The sequence below is a fragment of the Aotus nancymaae genome, unplaced genomic scaffold, assembly GCF_030222135.1.
Source record: "Aotus nancymaae isolate 86718 unplaced genomic scaffold, 86718_ANA_hifiasm-v0.15.2.pri h1tg000032l_0, whole genome shotgun sequence".
NCBI classification, from domain to species: Eukaryota; Metazoa; Chordata; class Mammalia; order Primates; family Aotidae; genus Aotus; species Aotus nancymaae.
The window spans coordinates 11,753,290-11,772,087 of NW_026988445.1; the positions used below are offsets into that span (position 1 = coordinate 11,753,290).

At 40.8% G+C, this 18,798-nt stretch overlaps 2 protein-coding genes across 2 annotated transcripts in view; one reads left to right on the plus strand and one right to left on the minus strand.

Moving 5' to 3' along the window:
• Positions 1-5,055: 5,055 nt before the first annotated feature.
• LOC105722035 (U6 snRNA-associated Sm-like protein LSm2) lies at positions 5,056-5,352 on the minus strand. Its single transcript, XM_064383463.1, has one exon. The coding sequence runs from the start codon at positions 5,344-5,346 to the stop codon at positions 5,059-5,061; it is 288 nt and encodes a 95-aa protein (XP_064239533.1). The 5' UTR covers positions 5,347-5,352; the 3' UTR covers positions 5,056-5,058.
• Positions 5,353-7,875: 2,523 nt separating this feature from the next.
• The window catches only part of FBXO28 (F-box protein 28), a 45,093-nt gene continuing 34,170 nt past the window's right edge, over positions 7,876-18,798 (plus strand). The window contains exon 1 of the mRNA XM_012459753.2: positions 7,876-8,170. Coding sequence (XP_012315176.2) covers positions 7,895-8,170 — 276 coding nt within the window. The 5' untranslated portion in view covers positions 7,876-7,894. The remainder of the gene's footprint in view (positions 8,171-18,798) is intronic.

Below are 18,798 nucleotides of genomic sequence, written 5' to 3' on the forward strand. Positions count from 1 at the left end.
TAATTTACGTTTGATAGGTGTACCTGAATGTGATGAAGAGAATGAATCCAAGTTGGAAAATACTCTTCAGGATATCATTCAGGAAAACTTTCCCAACCTGGCAAGGCAGGGTAATATTCAACTCCAGGTAATACAGAGAACACCACAAAGATATTCTTCAAGAAGACCAACCCCAAGGCACATAATTGCCAGATTTATTAGGGTTGAAATGAAGGAGAAAATACTAAGGGCAGCCAGAGAGAAAGGTCAGGTTACCCATAAAGGGAAACCTATCAGACTTACAGCAGATCTCTCAGCAGAAACCCTACAAGCCAGAAAAGAGTGGGGACCAATATTTAACATTCTTAAAGAAAAGAACTTTCAACCCAGAATTTCCTATCCAGCCAAACTAAGCTTTATAATCGAAGGAAAAATTAAATCCTTTGCGAACAAACAAGTACTTAGAGAGTTCACCACCACCAGGCCTGCTTTACAAGAGCTTCTGAAAGAAGCACTATACATATAAAGGAACAACCAATATCAGCCTTTCCAAAAATATATCAAAAAGAAAAGAACATTAACACAACGAAAAATTTACACTAACTAATGGGCAAAACAGCCAGCTAGCATCAAATGCCAGTATTAAAGTTATATATATTCTAATCGCATAAAAAGCCAAAACCCATTGGTATGCTGCATCCAGACCCATCTCACATGCAACGATACACAAAGACTCAAAACAAAGAGAAGTAGGAAGATTTATCAACCAATCAGAGAGTAAAAATAAACAAATAAATAAAAAGCAGGAGATGCAATTCTCGCCTCTGATAAAGTAGACTTCAAAGCAACAAAGATCAAAAGAGGCAAAGAAGGACATTACATAATGGCAAAAGGATCAATGTAACAAGAAGAGCTAACGATTTTATAGATCAACAAGACAGAAAATTAACAAGGACATCCAGGACTTGAACTCAGACCCGGAACAAGTAAACTTAATAAACACTTAAAGAACTCTCCACTTCAAATACACAAAACATACATTACCACCTCACACCTATTCCATAAGTGATTACATAATTGTAAGTAAATCACTCCTCAGTAATCGCATAGCATTTCATAGGTTTAAATGAAATATTGGTTGGCTGCTCGTTTGTTATTTTCTTCCCTTATTCCTTCCTGTTTACATCAAGTATAATTATTGGTATAAAAGAGGTTTTCAATACCCATTACTAATGCATTCTAGCCTGGGCAAGAAAGCAATACTCCCATTCTCTCTATCTCTTTCTCTTCCTTTTTCCTCCTCTTCTTTATTCTTTTTCTTTCTTTCTTTCTTTAAAAAAACAAAAAAAAAAAAACAAAAAACAATATATGCACGAGTTTACTTATTATGGCACTATTTGTAATGGCAAAATATTGTAACAACCTAAATGCCCATTTTTAAAGGATTGACTGGTTGAATAAACAATGATCTATAGCTCTCTGTGGAAAAAAAAAAAAAAAAGAATGGTGAATCCTTTCCAGAAAGTTCTCGTTGACTTTATCCAGGTCCAACAAGGAATCATGCTTGGTTGAAATTGGGCACATTCAGTGTAGTATGACCATAGATGTGAGGAATCATTTATCTATGGTAGTTTTAGCCTAGTGAAATGTATTTCTTAAATAATAAGATTTGGAATCATACCTTGTTTGATGGGCTACAGAATGAATGCTGTGTTAGCAAGCCTAAAAACATTAATTTATCTGTGTATCTCCATCAGATCTCCTGGGCAACTTGGTACATCGTCCATGAGCAGTAATATTTTGTAAGGAATCTCTTTTCTGAACAGTAGGTCTCAACAGTGGGCTTAAAATATTCAGTAAACTATACTGTAAACAGGTAGGCTGTCAGCCTGGCTTTATTGTTCCACTGATAGAGCACAGGCAGAGTAAATTTATCCTGATTCTTAAGGGTCCTAGGATTTTCAGAATGGTAAGTGAGCATTGGCTTCAACTTAAAGCCACCAACTGCATTAGCACCTAACAAGAGTCAGCCTGTTCCTTCAAAGCCTTGAAGCCAGGCGTTGACTTCTCTCTTGTTATGTGAGTCCTAGATGGCATCTTCTTTTAACAGAAGGCTGTTTTATCTATGTTGAGTATCTGTCCTTTAGTGTAGCCATCTTCATCAATTGTCTTAGCTAGATTTTCTAGATAATTTGCTGCAGCTTCTACATTAGCACTTGCTGCTTCACCTTGCACCGTGTTGTGAAGTCAGCTTCTGTCTTCAAACCCCATGAACCAACCTCTGCTAGTTTCCAATGTTTCTTCTGTAGCTTCTTCACGTCTCGCAGCCCTCACAGAATTGAAGAGAGTCAAGGCTTTGCTCTAGATTAGGATTTGGCTTAAGGAAATGTTCAAGCTGGTATGGCTTCTATCCAGATCACTAAAACTTTCTTCATATCAGCAATAATGCTGTTTCATGTTCTTATCATTCCCGTGTTCACTGAAGTAACATTTTTAATTTCCTTTAAGAACTTTTCTTGGCTGGGGTCGGTGGCTCATGCCTGTAATCCCAGCACTTTGGGAGGCCGAGGTGGGCGAATCACAAGTTCAGGAGTTCAAGACCAGCCTGGCCAACATGGTGAAACCCCATCTCTACCAAAAGTACAAAAAAATTAGCTGGGCATAGTGGCAGGCACCTGTAATCCCAGCTACTCGGGAGGCTGAGGCAGGAGAACCGCTTGAACCCAGGAGGGAGAGGTAGCAGTGAGCTGAGATTGCACCACTGCACTCCAGTCCTGGTGACAGAGTGAGACTCTGTCTCAAAAAAAAAAGAACTTTTCTTTTGCATTTACAACTTGGGTAACTGGTACTAGAAGCTTACCTTTTGGCCCATCTTGGCTTTCTTTTTCTTTCTTTTTTTTTTTTTGAGACTAAGTCTTGCTCTGTCACCTAGTGTGGAGTGCAATGGTGCGATCTAGGCTCACTGCAACCTCTGCCTCCCGGGTTCAAGCAATTCTCTTGCCTCGGCCTCCTGAGTAGCTGGGATTACAGGCATGCGCCACCATGCGACACTTAGCTAATTTTTGTATTTTTAGTGGAGACATAGTTTCACCATGCTGGCCAGGCTGGTCTCTAACGCCTGACCTCAGGTGATCCACCCACCTTGGCCTCCCAAAGTGTTAGGATTACAGGTGTGAGCCACCGTGCCCAGCCTCTTTTTTGTTGTTGTTTAAAAGATGGGTTCTCGCTGGGCGCGGTAGCTCACACCTATAATCCCAGCACTTTGGGAGGCTGAGGCGGGTGGATCACCTGAGGTTAGGAGTTTGAGACCAGCCTGACCAATATGGTGAAACCTCGTCTTGTAAAAAAAAAAAAAAGATGGGTTCTCACTCTGTCACACCAGCTGGAGTGCAGTGGCACCATCATAGCTCACCTCTGCCTCAGACTCCTAGGTTCGAGTGATTCTCCCGCACAACTAGGATTACAAGCATGAGTAACGGCATCTGGCTATCTCCACTTTTAACATGCCTTCCTTACTAAGCTTAATCATTTCTAGCTTTGATTTAAAGTGAGAGACATGTGACTTTTCCTTTCACTTGAACACTTAGAGGCCATTGCAGGATTATTAATTGGACTAATTTCCATATTTTTGTGTGTCAGGAAATAGGGAAGCCCAAGGAGAGGAAGAGAGATGGGAGAACAGCAGCCAGTCAGAACACCCACATGTATTGATTAAATTTGCCATCATATATGGGCATGATTGGTGGCAGCCCAAAACAATTACAATAGTAACATCAAAGGTTACTGATCAGCCAGGCGTGGTGACTCACTCTTGTAATCTCAATACTTTGGGAGGCCAAAGTGGGCAGACTGCTTGAGCACAGGAGTTCAAGACTAGTCTGGGCAATGTGGCAAAACCCCATTTCTACAAAAAATACAAAAATTAGCTGGGTGTGGTGGTGCACACCTCTCAGCTACTCAGGAGGCCAGGGTTGGGGGATTTATCAAGCCTGGGCAGTGGAGGCTGCAGTGAGCCATCATCCCGTCATTGCACTCCAGTCTGGGCAACAGAGCGAGATATATAATATATAAAAAATAAAAATAAAAAGATATATAGTAATAATAATTACTGATCACAGCTCACCATAACAGATATAACAAGAATTTAAAAAGTTTGAAATATCATAAGAATTACCAAAATGTGACCTTTATAAACAAGGTGAACACATGCTGTTGGAAAAATGGCAACTAGAGACTTGCTCAAGGGTTGCCACAAACCTTCAATTCATTAAAAAAAACACAATATCTGAGAAGCACAACAAAAGCAAAGTGCAATAATACAAAGCATACTTATTCTTCAACATGTATCTCCTAAGGACAAAGACATTCTCTTATATGACCATAATACAATATCCAAATTGAAAAATTTAATATGATTACAATATCATCTAATATGCTGTCTGTTTTTAAATTTTGCCAGTTGTCACAATAATGTTCTTCATAGTTATTTCTCCCTTAATCCAGGATCCCATCCAGGATCACCCATAGATTTAGTTGCCATGTCTCTTTAGTCTCCTTTAATCTGGCACAAACCCTTAGCCTGTATCTCTCAAAAAGTTAATACTTTTGAATAATTTATTGGCCAGTCATCTAGCAACGTCTACCTCAAACGCAACGCATGTGCTTTTTTTGCATGAATACTACATTATGCTGTGCCCTTTTTTTTTTGTTTTTTGCATCATAAATTTTATTCCCGATGCGGGACAGAGTCCTTCCATCACCAAATGAATCACATGCTGCCCTGGAAATATTTAGGAAACTCTCCCACCATCTCCAGGGAAGTAGTAAGAAAGGCAGGTGCTGGGGACTGGGAAGGCTTTGAAGTTTCCCAGCCTATTTATCCTCCCCTTCTCAACAGAGGATAGCTGTTCCCTATTATTCCTCTCATCCACTCATCCCTTTAAAAAACCCACAAAACCATCATTAGTAAAAACAAACAAACAAACAAAGACGCTTAAGTATTGAGAGTTGGGGTGCTTGGCTGGGACTTGGGGTTCTGGGTCACCAATGACAGAGGGAGGGGAAGAGGAGGAGGAGCTATCACTGTTTCTGCTGCAGGGCTTCCTTCCTTACCGCATCCTGCAGCAACTGTGTGTAGACCTCGTCTGCTGGTAACTGCACGTATCGGACCACTGAACCTCGAATGAAGCAGTTCTTCGCTGATAACATGTGAGGATATTTCTCAGGGTCTGTGACACTGATGTCAGTTAGTTTGATGTTGAGATACTGATCCACAGAATGGAGGGTTCCACAGATGCTCAGGTCATTCTCGAGTTCCACGACCACATCCTTGCCCACAAGGGACTTGAAAAAAGAATAGTAGAGCATGGTTTTGGCGCCCGGGCAGGGCCGGATAGGGAAAAGATCAGGGTGCTGCCAGCAGGTCTGAGGAAACCGAAGCGGGAGCCCGCGCGTGGGGCGAGGCGGGGCCGCGCAGGCGCAGCGTGAAAGGACGCAGAAAGCACCAAGCACTCAAGGGGAGAGCGCGGCCCACTCGTAGCTGGGGAGAGCAAGCCAGGTAGAGCCGAAGGGCTATGCTTTTTAGGGTATCATGTTAATAGGCACATGAAATTGGTTCCTCCTATAACTGTGATGTTAGTCTTGATTGTTTGGTTATGATGGTGTCCACCAAATTTCTCTATCGTAAACTTCTTTTTTGTTTTTGTTTTTGTTTTTTTTTTTTTTTTTGAGACGGAGTTTCGCTCTTGATACCCAGGCTGGAGCGCAATGGCGCGATCTCGGCTCACCGCAATCTCCGCCTCCTGGGTTCAGGCAATTCTCCTGCCTCAGCCTCCTGAGTAGCTGGGATTACAGGCACGCGCCACCGTGCCCAGCTAATTTTTTGTATTAGTAGAGACGGGGTTTCACCATGTTGACCAGGATGGTCTCGATCTCTTGACCTCGTGATCCACCCGCCTCGGCCTCCCAAAGTGCTGGGATTACAGGCTTGAGCCACCGCGCCCGGCCTGTTTTTGTTTTTTTTTTTGAGACAGGTCTCACCCTGTCACCAGGCTGGAGTGCAGTGGTGGGCTGATGGTTCATTGCAGCCTTGAATTCCTGTGGCTCAAGCAATCCTCTCATCTTAGCTTCCTAAGTAGCTGGGCTAGGACCACAGAGGGACCACAGATGCCACCACCACACTTGGCTAATTTTATTTTATTTTTTTTTTTTGAGACAGAGTTTCGCTCTGGGAGCGATCTTGGCTCACCGCAACCTCTGCCTCCTGGGTTCAGGCAATTCTCCTGCCTCAGCCTCCTGAGTAGCTAGGATTACAGGCACGTGCCACCATGCCCAGCTAATTTTTTGTATTTTCAGTAGAGACGGGGTTTCACCATGTTGACCAGACGTCTCCAATTCCTGGGCTCAAGTGATTCTCCCTCTTCAGCCTTCCAAAGTGCTGGAATACAAGCGTGAGTCACCATGCTCAGCCTTGTAAATTATTTCTTTTCATCTTTGTAAATAATATATAATTTATGGGGAGTTATTTTGAGACTATGTAAATATCATGTTCCTCATCACATGTTTACCTCCTAGTTTTAGTACCTTTTGATGATTCTTGCCTAAATCAGCTGCTATTAGAATATAATTTATATATAATAAAATTCATTAAAGTATATAGTAATTCAGTGGTTTTATATTCACACTGTTGTGTAACCATCACCACTAATTCCAGATGTTAGATATAGTGAACTCCAGTTTCTCTTCAAAGAATCAATGTCAGTATATTCAGCTCTCTTATTCTTTAATTTTCCATTTTAAAGTTTAACTTCCTTGTAGTTTCAGTAAACAACCTTTTCCACCAGTTCTAATAAGTAGTTCATATCTGTTTCCCCAGTTCCCTGCTCCGTTCTGACTCATCCGGATCACCTGCTCTGGTCACCTGCTTTGACCTGAGTCACCTCTGGTCACCTGCTCTGCCCTGTCCTGTAAACATCCTTCCTGCCAAACTACCCACTCTGCCACTGTGGCTCATATCCCTGCTCTCTTTAAAATAGCCAGTTGGAATTAGCTTAGACTGTGCAGTCTAACCCTAGCCAATAGGGGAATGACACAGCAGTAGGGGCTACCTGAGTCAGTAATAAGAACTCCTTCTCTCCCCTTGTCCAGATGTGTGCTCACCATTGCTCCATCTGTGAGATGCACCCTTCTATAGAAGTAAAATGCCTTGCTGAGGACATTTATATTCAAGTGCTACTCCTTTTGCGGCACTGAAAATTTACATATAACACAGAGCATTTTTATCAACCCAAAAATGAAACCCTTCACCCTTTAGCAGTCACCCCCCTTTTCCCCAGTCCCCCCAGCCTCTGACAACCACTAATCTACTTTTGTCTCTATGGATTTGCCTATTTCAGACATCCCATATAAATGGAATCATACAATATGTGGTCCTTTGTGTCTAACTTCTTTCACTTAATATGTTCTCACGGTTCATCCATGTTGCAGTTCTTAGCGATATTTCATCCCTTTTTATTTGCCTAAATCAATCATTTCTATGATTCCTGAAAAATGGTGCTACTCTACATTATTTCCATCTACATTTATTAGGCAACATCTTTATCATCCTTTGTCAGGAAGCTCTTTAAGAAAACTGCCCCAGTGAAGTTCATTTTAATAAATAGGGTTCCCTTGCTCTCAAGTAGTTACTAATCTTAGACAAAAGGGTCTAGGATGACCACCTTTCTTGGGGTTTACATGATCTTCCCTCACTTCCACTTGAAAGGCACCGTGTGAGTCTCTCCCAGCCTGTTATCCCACAGGCTCCTCCCCTTTCTTCCAGGTACCCCTTCCCCGGCGGCTGCAGGAGGAGGAAGTGACGCACCGGAAGTGTCCCTGTTCCCCTTGCAGTTGGGGGGGAAGGAATCAAACCCCCAAGATGGCGGCGGCGGCGGCGGCGGCGGAGGAGCGGATGGCAGAGGAAGGAGGCGGTGGCCACGGTGACGGCGGCTCCTCTTTGGCCGCCGGCTGTACCCAGCGACAGCCCCCACCGCCTCCGCCACAGCACCCGCAGCCGGGGTCCCAGGCGCTCCCAGCGCCGGCACTGGCTCCAGACCAGCTGCCTCAAAACAACACGCTTGTGGCGCTGCCCATCGTAGCCATCGAGAACATCCTCAGCTTTATGTCCTACGACGAAATTAGCCAGCTTCGTCTGGTGAGGCCCCTGCGGAACCCAACCTCCCTCTCCCTCGGGCCGAGGTCTTAAGGAGGGGAGGAGAAGGGAGCACGTTCCCCGGGGAGGGAGACCCCCGCGAGCCCCTGCCGCCTACAGATCCGGGAGGACGCCGCTCCCGTCCTGAACTCTCCCTTGGCGTCCGTCAGCAGGAGTGGGCTGGTTCCCGATTGCGTCTTAGCTGTGGAGCTGGGGTGACTTCCTGAGGGAACTTCGTCTTGGGGGCTCCTTGCCCCCCGCCCGGAAGCGGGCCCTCTGCAGAGGGGTAGCGGAGTTGGTCTTTCCAGCTTCCGCCTAGCCTGAGAGTGGACCCTGAGAGGTCTTGTCGCCTGCCTTTTGTATACCGCTTCCAGCACCCGGCCTGGGTTAGGGGAGTAAACTCAGAAGTAGGCAGATGATCCCAGCCAGGCTTGGTTTGTCTTGCAAGAATAACGTATTGTTCCCCGTCTCAACCACCCAAGTTTCCTTGTCGAGAAGATTGAGTAGGGTGGCTCAGTTACCCCAAAGCAGGTAGAGGTTCCGAAGAATTCGAACGTGTTTACTTAGTCTTAGCCCCAGCGCCCTAGTTGACCACTAAAGTAGAGCCTTGGGAAATGACCATTCCCGCTTTGCTTCATCCTATTGCTTCCCACCCGTAATGAAGCAACTTACCCCTTGACGGGGTTTTTTCTCTTTTGCAGTTTATTTTGTAACTAATGACTTAACGCCCACCCACCTGCTGTAGGAGAGGTTTCTTTATACCTTAAAATCAAAATAGTTCAGTCAGTGATGTTTATAAAGAATGAATTTGCCATTGGGCTTTTACTTCACTCCAGAGGTTTGACTGAAGGTGTGGTGAATGTCAGTCAGATATTTTGCTGCTTTTCAATGAAATTATCTTTAAGTGGTAAAGAAATTGAAGGAGGTGGACATTTTGAAGTGATTGCAAACCGATTCTGTGGAGAAGCTAAATCTGCTCGGGGTTGTTTTTAAGAGGACAAAGACATATTTCTGAATGTGCTGTGTATAACATTTTCTTAATATTCTATATTCCATATTGTAGTCTTACACCTCCAGTTTAAAGTGGATTATAATGGCATTTTTAAAGGAAATAATAACTTATTTTTAAAAGAGAACTTATAAATATTAATTCAAACTGATGGCCAGTTTTTTTTTCTAGTCAACACAGCAGTTCAACCATGCCAGTCTGCAGGATGGAACATTTCTTCATCTGAAAATAGATATTTCACAATTGATTGCCTCTGAATTTCCAAAGCATTTTCATCCTAGATTTTCATGTAGAATCTTAAATATTCCTTCAGATTGTTAAAAAGAATGGCGTTTGATCAAAATTCACGCTGTACATTTATGGTATTTGGAAAATTGGGCATATAACATTTGATTGAATTGAACCATTCAGCCAGACAATGGCTTTGTAAAGCTTGGAATATTCACAGTTCTGTTTTTTAAGTGTTAAGAAAAACTGTGAGTTTTATTTGTTTGTTGGTCATTTTACTTTTAAAAAATTAAAACAATTTTAAAGTTGGACGGGAGAACCAGCCTGTCATAACCAGAGTTCACACATATCCCACAATTTATGAATAAATGACATCTCTGTCAGCTGAGATACTCAGCGGCATTCTTAAGCAGTTTTCTGGCCTTTTAAGGTTACAAATTTATAATTTCAAACTCAGATTTTTTCATAAGGAGTCCCTTCGGTACCACTTCCCACCCCCAGGAGAAGATTCTGCCCTGTTTTACATCTGCAAATATGATTTTTTAGTAATGGGGAACTATTCTCTTTTTCTTTACTTAAGGCTCATGGATAATTCTTGAATAGATTAAATGGATAATCTTTTGTGGGGATTTGGAAGGGTCTTTGCTTGGAAGGTACAATTCAGGTAGCATTATAAAATAAAGATGTTCTTTCTTGCCTCTAGGTGTCAGCATTAATTTAAATATGCTCTTTTCTGAAATTGGCAGTCAAAGGACAGTGCCTAGGTGCTATACATGCCTTTTTAAGTAGCCATTTATACCTAAAGAATCATTTGCTAAAAAATCAAGGGACTTGAGTATATGCTGCTATCTGACATATAAATTACATAGTTCCCTTCATTGTAAGTATATTTTTGAGTGGAATTAAAGCTGGATATGCTTTGAAGGGAGTAATATTAAGAACAGAATTAGTTTTCATAAAGCTAAATGTCAGCTGTTGGGTAGCTGGTGAGCTAGTTTACGTATTGTTCAGGCACTTTTTTTTCCTGCTTCTCAATTTACTTGTCCTATTGAGACCTCAATTATAACTATGCTTAGCACCTAATGTAGACAACAGGTACACAATCCATGTACTTATTACTCTGTATTTTCTTTAAAAGATTTGCTATAGGTTGAAATTGCTACAATAACATTTTTCAGTTATTTGTACTGTTTAATTGATTATAATCTTTGCTTCCTCTTACCGTGAATAATTGATTTCCAGGGGACTATGTGAATGCCTTATTAAATTGGATTTTTGGCTGGGCGAAGTGGCTCACACCTGTAATCCCAGCATTTAGGGAGGCCGTGGTGGGCAAATCACCTGAGGTCAGGAGTTCAAGACCAGCCTGGCCAACATGGTGAAACCCCACCTCTACAAAAATACAAAAATTTGCTGGGCGTGATCGCAGATGCCTATAATCTCAGCTACTCAGGAGACTGAGGTGGGAGAATTGCTTGAACCTGGGAGGGGTGGGGGTTGCAGTGAGCCGAGATCACCATCTCAAAAAATTATAATAAAATAAACCCTGGTGTAGTGGCTCACTTTGGGAGGCCAAGGCAGGCAGATCACAAGGTTAGGAGTTTAAGACCAGCCTGGACAACCTGGTGAAACCCCATCTCTACTAAAAATACAAAAATTAGCCAGGCGTGGTGGTGCATGCCTATAATCCCAGCTACTTGGGAGGCTGAGGCAGGAGAATTGCTTGAACCTGGGAGGTGGAGGTTGCAGTTAGCTGAGATCATGCTGCTGCACTCTAGCCTGGGTGACAGAGCAAGACTCTATCTCAACAAAAAATAAAATAAAAAATAAATTGGATTTTTTTTACCATTGGCTATTGATCAAAAAATGTACCCTGAGTCTGGAACTCCTGGTTTCATGGAAATTGCTCCTTAAATATTTAACTCCTCCAATGTAAAATTATTTAGCTGAACACAACCTTTGAAATGGCAAAACATGTACTTTGAGTTGTTTTTCCAGTAAAACAGACAAATTTGTGCTGATGCAGCATTAGTATGTCACCCAGGCCCTCTTGGCAGGTGGGTAAGAGACTTTGAAACAAGTGGCAAAGGTTAAGAAGTGAGATCCTGGCTGGGTGTGGTGGCTCACACTTGTAATCCCAGAACTTTGGGAGGCCAAGGCGGGCGGATCACTTGAGGTCAGGAGTTTCATGCCAGCCTGGCCAACATGGTGAAACCCCATCTCTACCAAAAATATAAAAAATTAACCAGGCGTGGTAGCATGTGCCTGTAATCCTAGCTACTCGGGAGGCTGAGGCAGGAGAATCGCTTGAACCTGGGAGGCAGAGACTGCAGTGAGCTAAGGTGGTGCCACTGCACTCCAGCCTGGGCGACAGAGCGAGACTCCATCTCAGAAAAAAAAAAAGTGAGATCCTACCTTAGGGAGCAGATCAGGGCGAACTTTGAATCTATATAACTTTGGCTTATGAGCATTATATTCTTACCTGCTAAAAAATAAGTATAGGAAGCTTTTTAAATTATTTATTTATTTATTTATTTATTTATTTATTTATTTATTTATTTATTTTGAGACAGGTCTCCCTCTGTCACCCAAGCTGGAATGCAGTGGTGTGATCTCAGTTCACTGAAGCCTTGACCTCCTGTATTTTTTGTGGAGGTGAGGTTTCACTGTGTTGCCCAGGCTGGGCTCCAGTGGTCCGCCCACTTCAGCCTTCCAAAGTGCTGGGATTATAGGCGTGAGCTACCACACAGTATAAAAAGGGAAAAAAAAAATTTTCTATTTATTTAAAGCACAATATAAAAATGGAAAAAAAATCATCCTGTTTCAAACACTGCATTATATAATTTACCTGCCCTACAGGAGACTTTTAAAAGATGTTTTAGAGAGATACTATCAAATTTTTTCCTCTGGTTCAACTGGAGCTCTTATTTTAATTGGAATCCTATTAGTGCTTCAGAACATAAATTTGATTTAAAGTTTAAGTTGAGAATTCTTGCTTATTTTCTAGAATGAAATTTTCCAGTCATCAACAGAATACATAAATATATGCTTCTGTCTCAAGATATTTCTCTAGAGCACTTTAGCTAATTAAATCTGTTACCTATTTATAGTTCCTTTCAGATCTTTTCTTCAAATATGTTAGAAAATTTTAGTTATAGAGTGAGTTGGTTGGTAGGAAATATGAAGGAAAATGAAGAACCATTACTTCTTTTTTTGTTTTGTTTTTAAGTAGGCAAGCTGTCTTCCTTGTATCTCTCACTCTACACAAGAGTTCTCAGGGTTTTTTTGTCTGAAGATACCTTTACAGTTTTTTTTTGTTTTGTTTTTGTTTTTGAGACGGAGTTTCGCTCTTGTTACCCAGGCTGGAGTGCAATGGCGGGATCTCGGCTCACCGCAACCTCCGCCTCCTGGGTTCAGGCAATTCTCCTGCCTCAGCCTCCCGAGTAGCTGGGATTACAGGCACGCACCACTATGCCCAGCTAATTTTTTTTTGTATTTTTAGTAGAGACGGGGTTTCACCATGTTGACCAGGATGGTCTCGATCTCTTGACCTCGTGATCCACCCGCCTCGACCTCCGAGAGTGCTGGGATTACAGACATGAGCCACCATGCCCGGCCACCTTTACACTTTTAAAAGTTATTGAAGACCCAGAGAACTTACCTTGGAAAATTATAGAAGACACAAGAATATACAGAACATACTCCATTAGCTGTCAGAACAATAATGTCAGTACATGTCATATTGCTTCTGGAAAATTCCACTAGATACTTGTGAGAGAATGAGTGGAAAGGCAAATAACTTCTCGGTACTCTGAGAATAGTTTGGCCTTGCAAACCTCCTGCAAGGGTCTTAGGGGCCCTAGGGATCTCTCATCATCCAAACCACACTTTGAGAACCACTGCTCTGTGTTGCTATATTCCAGAGAATATACTCTATTGCTGATTTTTCCTTGTTCTTTTCCCCTACCGTCTCTTCAGGCTGTTGATTTTATTAGTGAGTACCTAAGTACAGGTAAGAAATTATAATCTCTTGGGGAGCAGTTCATTCTTCCTGCTAATTCTGTTCTCACAGGTTCAGTCAGTAACCTTGTCCACAGTATCATCATCAAGAGAAGGTATACACACCTTCCTTGAGCACACTTACACAGCACCAGTATAACAAATGCAAAGACAGTGAATATGAGTGTTGAGGTCAATTAGGATTTAATCAGGAAAGACCTCCTGAAGATAAAGAAGAGCATTCCCAACAGGAAAAAAACAATGCGTAAAGTAATGAAGTGATTGGAGAATAATGACTTAGAGGGACTCAGATAAGCTTGAATTTGAATATGTGAAATTGTAAATTTTCTAGATTAGTGTTCAGCTGTCTTCCTATCCCCCAAACTTTTTTATTTCACAGACCAGTCAGATTTAAGAAACCGTTTTTGAGAACCTCCAGGGTTGACAGCTTTTGGTGGGTGGAGCAAATAAGGGTACTTTAAAAAACAAAACAATTTCCATCCTTTAATCATTATTTCATAAAAGAGACCAGCTATATCTGCATACCCTGATAAACCGAGTAGTATGGATTCTTACAATATTGAAGAAAAAAATACTATATTAAAAGGATGTCCTGTGCATATAAATCCAATTTCATAGCTTTTGAGACTGGGAGCAAAAGGTAACCTTTAATAGAGGTTTCCCTAAAACACCTATTTCTAGCATCTTGTACTTAAGATTGATTGAAACAAGCATCAAGCCGTTCAGTTTCCCAAATATCTTGGGCCTCACCAAACACATGCTTTTACCTGTTTTCCCTCTCCTTGAAAATATGTGTTCCTTTGGCATATACCTCAAGTGTTAGTACTTCAGTAAAGCCTTCTATAATGCTTCTGTGAACTTTGGGTAATATTTCTAAGTTCTCATTGCATTATTATTGAGCTTATTACATTGGAATTATCTTTGGAGGAGCCTGTTTTCCAATTGCCTTAGACAGTCTGTGATGTAATATACTTGGTAATTATTCAATAAATGAAGTAGCTCTTAAAAAACATTTCACTACTCTGAATAAACAATAGAAAATATAAGTGTTTTCTATATAAACTGTAATAGTGTTGCAAAATCAGTTACTTAATATTTACTTCCAAAGAGGAGATTAGAACTTTTTTTTTTTTTACATTTTTCATTCACCCTGGAATGTCTTTAACATTTTACAAGACCATTTTAAGAAAATGAGTGACTAAAGAAAACTCTTAGGAGTATTAAAATTGATTGATACACTGATCTGTAGCCAGTGTGTAATTAACAAGATAACCATTTACAGTTGTGCGTCAGGGTTCCTTTGTTTTAGTCAACATTTAATTCGTATATTAATGAGGAAAATAATGGTACAGATAATCAAAAACTGAGAACAATCAGAAAGGCTTTTTTATGTGGTTGTTAGGATACATTATAGAAATCCTAAGAGCAAACTCTTCCTAATTGTTACACTCAGACTGAGATTAAAATTGAATATCTAGGGTAGATACCCAGAGAATCTAAAATTTGTTGTAACTCTACTAACAGATGATTGAGAATTTCACATACATATATGTGTGTAGTATATATACAACACACACGATATAGTGATACAAGTGATGTGAGCTCAGGTAATCTGTACAAGAGACTTCTTCTGTCACCTACTCTGGAGTGCAATGGTAAGATCACAGCTCAGTGCAGCCTCAAACTCTTGGCCTCAAGAGACCCTCCTGCCTTGGCCTCCCAAGGTGTTGGGATTATAGGCATGAGTTACCACACTTGACCAAGTAGAATTTTTTTTTTTTTTTTTTTTTAGATGAAGTCTCACTCTGTTACCCAGGCTGGAGGACAGTGGTGTGATCTTGGCTCACTGTACCCTCCACCTCCCAGGTTCAAGTGATTCTCCTGCTTCGGATCCAAATAGAATTTTTTGTAAAGATTAAAGTATTCTTTTGGAAGAGGTGGCAAGTTGTATCCATGTTTAGGTGAGGGAAATTAAGATGAGTTCACTGAAAACGCCAACAGGACAAGAGAAGAGCCAGAATGGTTATGGTTCATTCATTGTTCATTTTTTAAATGATTTTTCATCCATCATTAAATTTTTGCCACATTTGCTTTTTATCTCTTTCACTTGTGTGCTCATTTTCTCTCTCTCCTGAATGTATATATATGTGCCTTTATCCCACAAACATTTATTTTACTAAGCCATTTGAAAGTAAGATGAAAATAGTGATATTTTTCCCCAAGTTCTTTTTTTTATGTAATCACAGTATCATCATTTGCAGGGAATTTAACATTATTGTTTGTATTCAGATTTCTCAGTTGTCCCCAAAATGTTCTTTATAGCTCTTTGAGGTGGGGTGTCTCCAATCTAATTAAGGATTGGTCTCTAATCTAGAACATTGTCCCCACATTTTTTATTCTTTCATGCCATTGACTTTTTTTCACAGCCCCCCCACCACCACTACAATGAATGCCATTGACTTTTTGAAGACTGGGCCAGATGGCTTATAAAATGTTCTATAATTCACATTTGTCTAATTTTTTCCTTGTGATTGAGTTTAAGATTTTGAACTTGGGAAGGATTATAGGAAGATCTTGGTTTAGCTCCATCTGTGTAACCTTTAGCAATGTGGTGAGAGTGCCTATTAATGTCCTTAAAAATCCCTTATTACCTCAAGAAGTCCTACTTTTTAGAGTAGTGCCAGCAGTTCCGTAACAGTAGAGCATCAGTTGAGACTCTAATCAGTTTGAAATAAATAGGATAATTATTTCAGTTTATATAGCTGTGGGTCACCAAATTTAAAATGGCACAAATTAGAAGACCTGGATTCTTAGTTTCCCCTTTGCTGCTGAATAGCTGAATGACCTTGGACAAATCACATAATTTCTTAAGGCCTCAGCTTTCTCACTTTAAAGAGAAAGGATAGGTTCTGATGTCTTTAAGTTCCTTTCAGTTCTGGAGTCTAATAAGCAGCCAAATCAGCTTGTGATCCTTTAAGAACTGTAGAGTACCAAATGAATACATTTTATTTATTTGTTTATCTTGCACAATGATGAATACCTGTTAAAATTGGGTTCCAGCCAGGCACAGTGGTTCACGCCTGTAATCCTAACACTTTGGGAGGCTGAGGTGGAAGGATTGCTTGAGCCCAGGAAGGTAAAAGCTGCAGTGAGCATGATCGTGCCACTGCACTCCTGCCTGGGCAAGAGAGGGAGACCCTGTCTCAGTAAATGAATAAATAAATAAATCGGGTTTCATTGCAATAATTCTGATTCTAAGATATAAGAGTCTCATATTGTTCTCCTTTCCATGTTAAAAAACAGAAAAAAAAAGAGTCTTATATTTAACATTTTTGAAATCAGAATGCATCTTGATCAATTTGTATGTATATTATCATGGTGGTGCCTTTTTTCCCCAGAAAATTTTTTATTAAATTGGTAACATGTCTCAGAGCCTCCATAGCATCTTAAAATCAGAGTTGAACATACTGTATTTCAAAGCATCTAAGAAAAAAAAAATGCTGCCAATTCTTATTTTGAGACATTATATATCGTAAGTTTATTTCACTGCCATGTTTAAAAATGTGCATCTTAGAATCAGTTAAGATTTTAAAAAAAGAAAAGGAAAGAAAACGAAATAAAATTTTTTTTTAAATAATCAGTTAAGACTTGAGGCCGGGGCATGGTGGCTCATGCCTGTAATCCCAGCACTTTGGAAGGCCAAGGTGGGCAGATCACTGAGGTCAAGAGTTCCAAGACCAGCTTGACCAACATGATGAAACCCCATCTCCACTAAAAACACAAAAAAATTAGCCAGGTGTGGTGGCGGGCACCTATAAGGCCATCTACTTGGAAGGCTGAGGCAGGAGAATCACGAATCACTTGAACCTGGGAGGTGGCGGTTGCAGTGAGCCAAGATCACATCACCACACTTCAGCCTGGGCAACAAGAGTGAAACTCCATCTAAAAAAAAAAGACTTGATATTACAGATTAAACAGGAAAATCACACGTTTCACAAATGTATAACCTATATGTCTTGCATTATGAAGAAGGACCATGGTGGCACAACAAATCTAAAAACAGACACAAGTGAAGAAAATTTTTCATTACTAACCACTTAGGTTTGAAAATGATGAAAAGGAGAAACATGGTTTTCATGGCCTTTTTTTTTTTTTTTTTTTTTTTTTTGAGGAAGTCTCGGGCAGTGACACAATCGGCTCACTGCAGCCCCCACCCCTCAGGTTCAAGTCATCCTCCCACCTCAGCCTTCCAAGTAGCTGGGATTACAAGCATACACCACCACCCCCGGCTAATTTCTGTATTTTTAGTAAAGACGTTGTTTCACCATGTTGGCCAGGCTGGTCTTGAACCCCTGACCTCAAGTGATCCACCCACCTGAGCCTCCAAAAGTGCCAGAATTACAGGCGTGAGCCACTGTGCCTGGCTGAAGTAATTAACGAAACCAAGGAAACTACATTTATTCTCTTACAGTAGAACATCAAGTAGCAGGAGCCCAAGCTGTTTATCTTTTGTTATACAGTGATTTATTCCGTTCATTCCCTCTTGTTTTTATAGTATATACTTTTCCTATTCTTTCCATGCCCTGATAGTTTTGGACATAGTCATCATCTTTAGGCTCCATATATTAGGCTTCAGGACTATTTTACTGTCATGGGTATATTGCCAAATTGCTAGGATTTTTATTTGGTTGTAGTCACCAGGGAAATAAAATTTCTTCCCTTTAGCTTTGGGAAATTATTAAAGTACTCCTAAATTTAGAGCTACATTTTAAATGAGATAATTTTGAGTTACAAGTTAGCATACCTTATCAGCAGTTACCATTAAATTGCTTGCCCTGGGGAAATTTAGTATATTTCTTTATTCCAGATGTGACTTCTTTCTGAATCCTAAACAAAAGGTGATCTTTTTGTTGTTTTGTTTTGTTTTCGAGACAGTCTTGCTCGCTCACCCAGGCTGGAGCGCAGTGGCACAATCTTGGCTCACTGCAACCCTCGCCTCTCAGGTTCAAGCGATTCTCCTGCCTCAGCCTTCCAAGTAGTTGGGATTACAGGCACCATGCCCAGCTAATTTTTCTATTTTTAGTAGAGATAGGGTTTCACCATGTTGACCAGGCTGGTCTTGAACTCCTGACCTCAGGTGATGCACCCAGCCAAAAGATGTATGATCTTTTGTGTTTTTGTGCTATTGGTTAGTCAGTGCACCTTGAACATTTGAACATTCAGGAAAAGTGCCACATTAAATACTGTTCTGTTCTTATAATATTGCCTAATGCTTAATTTTTTTTTTTTTTTTTTGAGATGAGGTCTTGCTATGTTGCCCAGGCTGAAGTAGTGCAGGTGTGATCATCATATACTACAGCCTCAAACTCCTGGG